The 13,129-nt window shown below is 39.5% G+C and overlaps 1 protein-coding gene across 1 annotated transcript in view; it reads left to right on the top strand.

Annotated features, from left to right (window-relative positions):
• Nucleotides 1–1,931: 1,931 nt before the first annotated feature.
• VIP3 (Transducin/WD40 repeat-like superfamily protein) overlaps nucleotides 1,932–13,129 on the top strand; it is a 48,980-nt gene continuing 37,782 nt past the window's right edge. The window contains exon 1 of the mRNA XM_089436223.1: nucleotides 1,932–2,361. Coding sequence (XP_089292349.1) covers nucleotides 2,023–2,361 — 339 coding nt within the window. The 5' untranslated portion in view covers nucleotides 1,932–2,022. The remainder of the gene's footprint in view (nucleotides 2,362–13,129) is intronic.

The raw sequence follows: 13,129 nt of genomic DNA on the forward strand, positions 1-13,129 counted from the left end.
TGAACTCGACCAACTAAGCTAGCCCTTAGAGCTTAATTTATGTCTTTGTTATAATAAAATTGTTGGTAATTTTATACATTGTATAAGGTTTTAATTTAATATATACAAATTAACTACATAAATTTGAAATTATTCATTTTATATTTTGTATATTCTTTGAAATTATTCATTTTATATTTTGTATTATCTTTAAAATAAATGAAGTGTTTGGATTTTTTTTTTAAAATTAGTAAAAAAACCACATTTCAAGAATTTTGATGATTGACTAGGAAGTATATTTGTTGGCTTTATTTCATTTTTTCTTATTTTATAAAGTATTGGAATTAAGACTTATATTATTTCATTTCTATCAACCTCTTTCGAAATTATATTGTTTTATTTTTATTAATCTCCTTTGGAATATGATAAATTTATTGTTGTTGTAGTTGTAAAATTAGTTTTACAAATCATGGTCTCATTTTTTTGAGTTATTGAGAGGTTTCATTATGTTCAAGATGCACGTGAGTGCATGGTTCAACGGCGAGGCTGACGGCTTACACGCTCCCTGCCCAGTTCGATCCCCATCTGCGACGCTGTTGTGCAGCAATTATGTGTATTTGATTGATGTGATGTATTCATATGTAAATATTTGTACAAGTGGCTTAATATAATGATTCTTCAGGGGCCTAGCCACCCCCATTTTAATTCATTATGTTCAAGATTGTGATTTTGCTTTTGTGTGATTGTAGTTCTACATTGTAAGGATTTTTGTGGGCAATTTCTCTATGTGTGTCTTTTAAAATAGTGAAAAACAAATGTAATCAAAATGCTCCTTATTCCATAATTTTGGATTACGTTATTTTTTTGCTTTTTTGGGTGTGAAAGTGGCAAAATGTGTCCTAACTTGGTTATAAACTAATAGAAGAACAATCTTCACTAGATGTTATTCACTAAAACAAGTTGATTCATCACTCTTTTTTAAAGGAAATCACATTATCTGAAATAATGGAAACCACATTATCTGAAATAAGAGGTAGACTTTAACTAGTCTAATGCTTTTTGGTCTTGAGCCATTAACTTGTTTTCTTATATTTGAAAAAGATGCAGTCTTAGCAAATTAAAAGTAATTTTAAATCTAAGACAATGTTAACATATATAACGTCCACAATAAAACTAATATTTTTTGGGTTGAAAAACTAAATTATTAGTAATGAAATTATCTATTTTTAATAATATCCAATTTTAATTTTATACATATCCATTACCATTTATATTATTCAAAAGTTTTTTTACAATTTAATTTAATAAAATGATAAAATAATTTAACTAAAACTTAATTAGGCCTTAAATCTATTTCTTATCGGTGTTGTTGGCTAGGAATTAATTTTGTCCGGAGGGGCAAAAATCGCTAGAATTTGGCCTTTTGTCATTTTTTTCAAAAAATCTGACACTTGCTTGACTCGTGTTTTGATGGTGGAAATAGATTCAACACCATCAAAAACCCTGGGGCACCCAAAATCTTAATAGGGATTTCGAGCAAATTCCGCCCAATTTTATCAAAATTATGCTGGATTTTCCATTATTTTCCACTAGAATTCAATTTTTTTTTTTTTTTCAAAAAATCTAACTCGTATTTGATGGTGCAAATGGATTTAACACCATGAAAAACACTTAGACACCCAAAATCTTGAAACCCGACAATTGTAATCTTAATTATGTGAAAATTTCCATTATTTTCCGAAAAAAATCTCCTTACCGGAGGACTTTCCCATTCCATCCATCTCCTTACAAAGAGTCCATACTCTCTCATGGGTTTTTTAACCCAAAAATACAAAAAATATTTTTTTAGGATCATTCCTTGAGAATCGCTTCTTTCACATGGGGGGACGAAGCACCACCTTCGGGAAAGAAAAGATGGATCGTCGCCTTCCTCTCTCCTTTCCACCCTATAACTAAGCAAATGGGTTTCCTAGAGAATACATAAAAATAGATGTGGGTGTTTGTGGGAGAGCAAGGGCTAGCCGGCATCGTCGGAGGAAGAAGATGAAGCTCGCAGGATTGAAAACAGTGTCCAACGCGCATGGAGAATCGATATGGGCGGTGACTTGGGCTCCTGCCACAGCCTCAAGGCCCGCTAAACTGCTTAGCGGATCGCTGGACGAGAGCGTCAAGATATGGAGTGGCGATGAATTGGAAGAAGAGGCCACCAACACTGGCCATTCCCTGGGAGTGGTGGCAGTGGCCGCCCATCCTACGACCCCAATTGCCGCTTCCACCTCCCTCGACAGCTTCGTCCGCGTCTTCGATGTCGACAACAACAACACTGTTTCTACGCTCGAGTCGCCCCCTTCAGAAGCCTGGAACATGCGGTTCCATCCCAAGGTAACCTCCCTTTATTTGATCCTCCTAATTTTTCTCATCAGGTGGTTCTTGATGAGTAATTGTCAGCAGATGGTTCTTGGTAAGTAATTGGCCAAGAAAAATCCTTGATTTTGTTTATTTCAGTCACTGATTGCTCGATCCCTTTTAATAATTTGGAGTGCCTCCATTTATTTTGGGGTTTAGGGTTGATGTATTATATCGAGTAGCCCAATTCTGTACACGGGTGTCTTTGTTTGTCTAGGTTTGCAAGCGGGTCCAGCCGAAACCTTGTTTTTAGCGTCTGTACGGACTTCATATTGTCCAAAGACAGTTTGGCAAACCTGTGCGCCGCTTTTTAGTTTTGGTTGTAGCTGTGAGATTTGAACCTAAATTACCCTGGTGGGATGTGCGATCCACATGGATATTCATGCTAAGTTATATCTTTTTGCGCACCTGGAATGTAATTACTATGACTAGTTTGTTTGGAGTTGCTTCGATAGATGTGTCCCAAGGGCTTGCACTTCACAGAGCAGACGTCTATTGGTTTATTGGTTTATGGCCAGTTATGAGTGGTAATAATTCCACCAAACTTGTCCAGGACTAGCCCTCAGACTCATCCCTTTGAAACTGCGGAAGATTACAGTAAGAATGAAGTCCTGGTGTATGTCTTAATACCTCATCAGCCTCACTAGAGAGCCAATGCGCTGTTGGCCGTTAGGACCATCAGAGCCAAAATATTGCATTGTGCTGTTAAACGAAAAACCACATCAATAAAGAATGATTCTGAGAATTTCTATATTTCAAATACAGAACAGAAATGCTTTACCCCAAAAAGCCATCTGTTGTGAATCGTGATTAGACTGATCACGGTTTGCAAACATCGAAGTTAAAAGCTATTATTGTGGCACTAATATGAGCCCAGTTCATTACAGAGCCTGATTCTAGACACACACTCTCTCTCTGATAAAATGCTTCATATTTAACATACAAAAGATATACATGCGTTTTACACTATAAAATACTGGAAGACAGCCATCACAAGCGACAACTGTGAGGCAAAGAGTTTTTCCAACCAATATTGGCCACAGAGGGCCAACGAAATTAATGTGTCATAAAGTGCTGTAGCACCCAAAGATGTCATCTGGCCATAGTAAGTAGACTGATCAAGACACTATAGGAATTAAATCCATGTTAGGGTTCATTGGGTTCATTGGGTTGATCTGGTTGGAGATGGCCAGAGGTGCAGTGGTAAACTTGTTGAACAGAAGGACCTCTTGAGTTCATATTGGGGGCCAGCTTCTTTGACTCTCTCAATAATCTATTACAGGTCAGCTTGCTTTATGTTAATACTGTCGACCTCTTGATGCTTGGGAGTTCACAGAGTGTGTAGGAGATTGTCCTTCATGGGGTGCCATGCTCATGGTGCATGACATACTACTCAAGTAGTTCATATGCTTGACTGGGTGGGCCACTTCTATCTCCATGTTCCATACCTGAATCGGTGTATGCAGAAGCAGATGGGAACATATTAGAAACCACTCTTTCCAGATGAAAAGGCAAATATGTTGAGAAATGGTGAATAAACTTTCGTTTTTTTGTATTCTAGATATGATATAATATATCAATTAGTATTCATTCTTGCCCTACAATGGGCATTGAGGGTGCAAAAGTTGCAAGTGTTCAATCATTGCCTAATGTCTAGGTCACCATGAGTTAGGGACCAATCCAAACAAGGCTTCTTGGGCTCTAATCACCTCTTCTAGATGTATTTCAGGTGATAGAGCTATGCCTTTTCTTTAGATTGGAATCTCTAGATTTTATCAAGCTTAAACTTGTAATTGAAAAAAACCTTTTCTAAAGACCAAGCTTTAGGGTATTTGGGACTAGTGTTTGAATCTTTTCTAGAAAAAAATTGATTGCAAGATTAAGCTTGAATTTTATTTTCAAATTGATTTTGACACAATGAGATCATGTAATATGCTTGAGAGGAAAAATTCCTTATGCTTGAGAAGTCCATTTGTGATAGGCAACTAGAGTGCATGGCTGAAAGCAAAAAAAGGTACTTAACAAAAACAATAATAGGAACCAAGGAAGAGACAAAAGGTTCCATCGCCATTTATTGACAAAGTCAATTTTAACTGTGTAGCTAATTATCAAAATAATACCTACCCAAAACTCAAAAAGGGTTGTGCATTTATTTATTAGAAAAATATATTATCATTTCTAGGAGAGAGTTTCCATCGTCTAGAAATGCACACCCCTGTTCTATATTAGTTCTCCCTATATAAGGAGAATTTGTCCCAACTTTCTTAGTAAGATGAGGCAACTTTGCTTGAAATAGGGAGAATTTGTACCAACTTTCTTAGCAAGATGAGGCTACTTTGCTTGAAATGCTAAGATGAATATTAGTTCTCCCTATATAAGGAGAATTTGTCCCAACTTTCTTAGCAAGATGAGGCAACTTTGCTTGAAATAGGGAGAATTTGTACCAACTTTCTTAGCAAGATGAGGCTACTTTGCTTGAAATGCTAAGAGAACCATTTCATTGGGGTAAGCAATTGTCCTTGTCCAACAAGATGAGAGGAGTGTCACTATTTTTTGATGGAGTGGGTGTGCATGCCTAGCCATGTATCTTTTACGAAAGGAGTTTGAAAATTTGGGATGATTATGTTGAAGGACATGGAGGTAAGAGTCCCATACAAGTTACATGGACTAGATTGCGATTGAATACTTGACCAACATCCTGATTCAAGAATATATTGACAGGTAAACCAAAATGGCACTTTACATGAGAGAAAGTAAGATCAATAGTTTGGTGTACAATTGACAATTGTTTTCTAATTGGCATTGGCAAATGAAAGATGTTTGATGTTGCATGGATGGCTAGAAGAAATGTCATTGTAGATGTTGGAAGATTTTAAGCTTATTTAAATGGCTTCCATAGAGCAAAGCACATGCCTCACAAATGAAGCACAAAACACTTTTATGTTTGGGGCATGTAGAGGTGTTTAGAGGTGATATAGCGACATGTCTCAAATGGAGTAATTGCACAAAGGAGTCCAATTTACTTATGTGGTGTAACAACCTCCTCCCATATCTACCCAAGTAACCATGCCAACCGGTGTAAACATGCGACAAGAGGCTACTATGATTGGATTCGACCTCCTATGTGACCTTAAGGAAGTGGAATCGACATAAACATAACACACAAACATTCAACATCAGCTTGAGGACCCTCAGGAACCAACTTGCCCGTGGGTCCTAATGAAGTTTTGACCAACTTAAGAATCGGTTGCTCTCATGCTATAGGCATGACAACGTCAAGAAACCCAGAGTCGCTCTCACAAGCTTGTCTGCCAGCGTCCAGAGACTCATTTTGCTAGTTCTGTGCCAACATTCTTGGGATTTGAGCCACTTTTTTAGGCCTAGAGCCTAGGTTACTGCCCTGAATGGAATGATAACTTAGGAGCAGTAAAAGAACAGGGAAACAATGGAGCAAATATAGCCGTGACAGATATTTCGTCAAACATGTCGCAAGCATGTAATCTACATGTGTAACCAACATAATTAAACATAGGGATCTTGTACATATTTGAGAATCTCTAAAAACCATTGTTCCCTTATGTCATTTGCTACATTACCATCTATTAGACCATAGATACATTATCCATTCATTTACAAGTAAAAACATGCTGAGAGCCATACATAGTTGCTGTCATAAAACGCACATATAACCAGCATAATAACAACATAAATTCTGATGAAAGTACAACCATATAGACCACATATAATCCATCAAAATACTCGTAGAAATACAATGAGAAATAACCTTTCATTAATGATGCAAAAACCAAACCAGGGATGAGACTTCCACGTTCCACCTAACCATAGAATGGCTGCGCCAAATCTCTCTTCATCCATTCACCCTCGTGCTATATTCCAAGCATGAATGTGGGACTCAAACCAAAAGAACCAATCAGAGCATACCGAGGCTAAACCACCTTACCCACATCAATAAAAACTAGGCTTTACTAGAATCCATCTTGGATCACTAGGCTAACACAAGAACACATCATAACTGACTTTACCGTGATCTCCACCCGATCACTAGGCCAAACTAGCATGGATGTCACCAGATTTCTCCTCCTACACCGTGAGGAATTTTCCTGTTTCCTAGTCTCTTAGGGTTTACCACAATCTAAACTAGGATCACTAGGCCCTAAACCGAGACCCCAATCTCTTAGGCTTTACCGCAATACACACTGCATCACTAGGCCCTAAACCGAGACCCACTCTCCATGCTTTACCACATATCCCAACCCGGGATTACTAGGCCCAACAAAGAGCCAACCACCTCTATGCCTTGCCGTATATCCTGCCATTCACTAGCAAGGATTCCTAGGCCATCTGAGGCAACACAAAGCCAACTTTACCGCAACCCATAGTTCGGTTCAGGGGTTATTAGGCCATGTGTTCTATCATTTCGGAGATCCACCCCACTCAGCTTTGATTCCATCTGACAATCCACCTCAACCAAAACATGAGAACCCCATCACACCATGGTTATCCGGAATGGAAAAGATAGGCTGGAAACACTGTTACCCCTGGCAAAACACATGCCATAACAACAAAAGAACCACATGCAATACCATGCATGCCAAATCTAGCAATGAAAATACACATGCAAGTTGATACCTGCAATGAAGCCTGTTGTAGCTGCTTGATTCTGCCTTTCCTTGCTGGATCCTTCTTTCCTCTCGCCTTCTTTGCCTTTTTTGATCCCATGCATAACCAAAGCAAAAGCTTAACACTGACTAAGAGCTTGCCAACTAATCCTCAAAAGCCTTTTTATGAATGAGGACTCTATTTTTTTCATTTTCCATTATTTTCCGTTAATTTCCTCCTCACATATAACCTGCGACCTTTCACTTTCCTTTTCTCCTATTTTCCATTATTTTCATTAATAAATGTGCCAAAAATGCTATTATATTTTTCCTTTACAATTTCCTTATCCATATACAACCAAATGAGCACCCGTAGGATATCTTGCCCACCATTCAGCTTGGAATAAGTGTCCCATCAACCATGGCCTTATATTTTTTTTACATGGAATTTTTACCAGTGCTGTTACATGTGGTATGTCAAACTACATGCCAAATGGGACCCATCACTTTGTGGGTGATATCCCCAGGAGAATTTTTTCTCCATGATGAGCCTAAGCCGACAGCTAGCAACCCCTTGATGCATCCTACTAGCTCGTTATGTCGTTTCTTTGCCACCTGAGCCAGCCATGTGGTCTCTCAGCCACCTGTATTGATCGTATGTTTGAAGGTGGGACTCCCGAATTTAAAGGTATGTCTTGTCGTTTGGTAATTGAGTATTGGGGCTACTTATCATGGATACTTCTAGGTATGGATTGATGGGGGGATTTGACGGAAAGAGTGGGCTTAGTTTATGCTCTTGTCCCCTTGATCTCTTTTGATCTCTTTTGGTTGTTACCCTTGGATCTTAGTCTCGTGGGATCTGCTTTATTGACCATTTAGTTCTAGGGTGGTACTAGGGAAACCCCGACTTTGGGTGTGTGGTCCCGCTCCTTTATCCGCACGTATTACTCCCTTTCCACTCACTATACCCCCATTCATCTTTTCTCCCACTTGGTTCCACATTCCCATTTTGGGTCCACATAGGGCTAGCCTCCATATTCCCTTGTCCCCCACCTTAGGTCAGGCCTAGAATGATGCCCTGGAGGTCGAAGTAATTAAAAGAAAAAGTGAAAAGCATAAATGGCCACATTCAACAGGAAATTGTACCACAAATTGCAAAATATGATCGGGACAAAAACAATTAGCACGTGGGCAAAAGCCATTACATGAGCTCTACCCCGATCATTGGCCATCACCCTGGTTCCATAGGCCCTAGATGAGCCTCCTTTATCATTCAGGATCCCATGATTGTCCCAAACCCTAGAGGGCAATGAACTGCCCTACCTAAAAGGGGGTAATCACTGCTATATCTTAAACACCATGCTCTTGTCCTTTGAGCCCTGAGCAGTTAATTAATCAAAATTCGTAAAAGACAAAAGGCATATGAAGAAGGGTGGAAAAATGAAGGCCGAGGCACTTCATGTACCACGATTGCTCCCTATTATACATTACATACCCAGATGTGGGCTTCCCCTTATCTAGCTAACCCTATGCCCCACTATATGGCCTAGGATTGCCCCACTCATTCCCTATTCCATTCCACTTATTTGTCACTTGCCACTCCCATTAGAGGGATATACCTTGGACATACTATCTCCCTTAAGGGCTAAAACCACCTAATAAGGTACATGGCTAACCCCCCTTTGGAGCTTGGAGACACTAGCACATGCCAAAGCCCACTACGAAAGGACATGCCATTATGGAGTGCCCACATTGTTATCCATGATTTGTAATCTTTTTACCCCATTATTTTAATGACTGGTTGTACTGGAAGCCTAGGGGACTCATTGGATCTTATGCAGGATTACAAGTGGTTCCCATTTGGTTTTTGTTTCCCTATATGGGATACTAACCCCCAGAGGTCTACATTGGCACATGTAAGGTGTGCATAGAGAGCCATGGGCCTCCACAACAACAGACAACACTATACGGATCTTCATGGATGCTTAGAGATTACTAGCGATCCACTTTTGGGATGATAATGACATGCTTGGTACATTATGCCCAACATCCCCCCAGATGCGCCCCACACTCTTGACAAGTGGCTGTGGACTTGTATGATGTCATGTCAACATTCATTCCACCACTTGGACCCTTGTAGAGGATCTCTGATTCATATGAAGGCCCATGGGATCATTTATGTGCCCTCATACCCAATGGAGAACAAGGGGCCAACCCTTTGTCCATCATATTCCGAGGAATTTATTCCTCAATATGGCACTTCAGGATATTATTGAGCTTTTAGAGGGCCCTATGACATGCACATATCATTATTTGGCCCCTTGTGAGGCTTGTTTTTACATTTATGAGCTAGTTTGGTGGGCTTGTCACCAATAGGGGTTTTATTTGCACATTATTTTATCATTAGGGGCTAATGTAGGCCCATAGGCTAATTTGAACTCCTTAGGAGGCTATATATTGATGTTAGATACACTCATTTGTATGATCACTTGACTTGGGATCTCTCTAATCAGAGAATTTTCACACTTTTTCCTTGGTCGATATTTTTGGAGATGGATGAATTTTGATGTATGGATTTGGGCTATTTCTCTTGTCTTTCAGCTTTATTGAGCAAATGAAATGTTGGTTGGATATACTCTATAATGTTGTAAGTAAATTTTGATGCTATTATTCTTGTTGTTGCATGCTGCTAAAATTAGGTCTAGTTGCTACATTGTTGAAATGTGGAATTGAGTATGTTTTAACTAATTCAATGTATGGGCCAATGTTATATGAATGAATTGTGTTAGAGATTTATTTATTTCGAGAAGCTTGCATCATTTGCTTTGAAGTATAAATGCTTGAAGGTCACTTTTCTTTTCTTTTTCTCAACATTGGACGAAGTCAATTTTCTGGGCCTCCTTGATCAAGAAACCAAGTTCTTACTCATCATTATCCTTGACTCCATATTGCCAAGTGAACTAGGCACTGATCCCTCAAAAAGGGTGATCATTTCAACCCTCTTTTAACCATTTCCCCCGTTTTCCCAAAGTCTAGCCCCATTAGGTCACATAGGGTATCAATTTCCCTGGAATTGACGCAAGGAAAAAATTCGATCTCCTATAGGCTATTGCGCTGGTGGGTCCCATCCCTCTCCTCCAAATTTGAGGCAATTCTAACGGTACTCATCATTATCCTTGACTCCATATTGCCAAGTGAACTAGGCACTGATCCCTCAAAAAGGGTGATCATTTCAACCCTCTTTTAACCATTTCCCCCGTTTTCCCAAAGTCTAGCCCCATTAGGTCACATAGGGTATCAATTTCCCTGGAATTGACGCAAGGAAAAAATTCGATCTCCTATAGGCTATTGCGCTGGTGGGTCTCATCCCTCTCCTCCAAATTTGAGGCAATTCTAACGGTGGAATCTCCAGGAATCTCAAGCCCTAGCTCTAGGATCGAATTATGCCTAGGCATCCCAAGGCTAGACCTCAATAGGATCCATTCAACCTTTTGAAGAAAGTATTCTTGTTTGGTCCTTTCCCCTCACCTTGTCAAGGATAGGAACATCATTGGTTGCTAAATTCTATCCCCTAACTTGGGCTGGGTCCACTTGGACCTGTGTGGTCCCACTTCTCAATAAAGACTATTTGTTTCCAAGTGTCTCAAGGATTATAGGGATTTGAAAAACTTGTTCATAAGCCTATCCTTTCTCCCACAACCCTCCAATTCACATCCCTTATCCTTGGTGGACCAAGTCCCTTGCTTAAAGAGCAAGTAAGCTCCATTCTTCACTCCATCCTTGGGAAAGGGTTTTCGGGGTCACTTCTCACCTATCCATTGAAATATACTTTACAAGCGAATACCTACACTACCGGGACTCCTCCCATCGGTGAAAGACAGTGGGCTAAGCCTCCACAATTGCCCTTAACCTAGCAGTTGCCCTCTTAGGAATCTCTTTAGGCCCCCTACTGGTTTGAGTGGTAACAAGACCAAATAGAGAGGTTTCCAATCATAATTGGTAGTTGAATGAACACGAGAATATTTAAGATTGGTGGAGGAGAGTGACTATGCTGGCCACCCAATTAGAACTACTCTTTTTATACTTGATCATTATACAAAATTGTTGGATGTAGAAAACCAATTTGAGATGGTGTCACTCGAGTCTTTAGATTACGAAATAATAAAGACCAAAAGGTGGTGTTTTGTATGCATAATTGTTTCTTACCTAAAATGCAATGACACCATTGCTTTAAAGAAAATATGTGCTATAGTTGAGCTTAGCCTTTGCTAGTGTCTTGAAATGATAAGCCTTAGGGTGGCCTCCCTATATCAAACATTTTTATTTCAAAGTGTCATGACATTGTGAATTTACAATGTTAATTACATCTTGTTAAGTATCATACCCATGTTAAAGTGAAGTGTTGGTTCAGTCTCAAAGGGTGGCTATAGGTAAAGGATGTCGCCATCCCTTCATAAAGGATGTCGCCATCCCTTCGTAAAGGATGTTGCCATCCTTCGTAAATGATGTTGCCATCATTTAACTTTTCAATGCTCCTTAGCGTTGCTTCATTCAATGTGAAGATGAGTTGACGCCATCCTTCGTAAAGGATGTTGCCATCCTTTAACTTTTCAATGCTCCTTAGCGTTGCTTCATTCAATGTGAAGATGAGCTGACTGGACAATTGATTCAAAGGGTGTGCAAGTCTTATCCTTAGACTTGATCCTCTAGATTTGCCCAAGGTTGTTAGAAACCCACATATATTCATTGGTCTGCTTATACTTAAATTTTTTTCTTTTTCTTTTGTTCCATCTCCTATTTGTCTACCATGTTTTTAACCATGTAATTCCATGCTTAAGGAAGAGTTGGGACCAAACTTGACATTTTTCCTAGAATAATTTTGTTTGTGAGATTAACTTGAATTTCGCCCTTTCTTGTATAGCCTCTTGGTTAGGAACTGTGAGATTTTGGCAAGAAACTTTCCCTCTTGAAGAACCAGTTGGGACCCCCATAGATAGTGGCTTAGTGAAAAACACACACTTTGTATGAATCACCTTTCCATACCAATTTGTGCTTGATGGCCTCCTTGGTTTTCCAAATGCTTTTGGTTGCAAAGGTTCCCTTTGCTTGAATGTGTGTTGAAGTGATCAATAACGTTTGTAGATTTACATTTCTCCATATCTTATGGCCAAGTGAGTTCCTTTAGGTGATGCAGTTTCTGAATAGCCTCTTCCATGCCCCATTTAGTGTAAAGATCCCGAGCTTTTGTTTAGGCAACCATAATACCTAGACCTCATTTCACTTTGGGGGTTACCATAAAGGCTCCAATGAACTTTATGAAAACCCTTGGCTCCATTAGAGTTATCCCATAGAAAATTTTCGAGAGGCTTTTCTAACTTAGCATAGGCATGGGCAAAGGGAACCCAACATGATGAGTGATATACATGGATGTTAATTTCAGGTATGTTCTATGCTTAGAGCAATTTATTTCAATTTTCATAGTTAGCTCAATATCTTTTTCAGATTAGCAATCACATTGGCATTAAAGTAAACTGCAGATAGAACATAAACATAAATTGTAGAAGACAAGCCAAGACAAGAGGACACAAGATGTGGCGCTAGCTAGGGACAAACCCCAATTTGGGGAAACCCTTGATCAATTCTTCTTATGTCTTCAGTAGTTTAGCAGAGAGAGAGAGAGAGTACATTTACAACAGAAGTCAACACTTAGACTTTCTAGATAAGAGAATAGATCATCTCTACATGAGATCAGTTGAAGACATGCTGCTTCAACTGATTCTCCAAGGTGACTCCTTCACCTATCATTGCGCTGCATCTCGTCATCATGCTGCACCTCACCATGCTGCACCATGCTGCACTCATCATCACATTGCTAGACCTCATGCTGCCACTGCTGTCCCACTGTTAGTGATATTACCATTCCATGGTTGCCATACTGCTGTCCTGTCTGCTTGCTCCATCAAGCTTCATTGCTGCTCCATGCATCACCATGCTTGCAGCTGTCCATGCTTTACCATGCTGCATTTCTGTCCCATTTAGACATGTTGTACCTTAGCATGTTTGGTGTACTAATGTGCTCAATTGGCTCCAACAGGCTGCAAGGAAAACTGATCCAAACTGGTCAA

The sequence above is a fragment of the Pinus tabuliformis genome, chromosome 5_2 (assembly GCF_031772625.1).
Source record: "Pinus tabuliformis cultivar Carrire ecotype Pingquan chromosome 5_2, CPIR1, whole genome shotgun sequence".
In the NCBI taxonomy this organism is placed as follows: Eukaryota; Viridiplantae; Streptophyta; class Pinopsida; order Pinales; family Pinaceae; genus Pinus; species Pinus tabuliformis.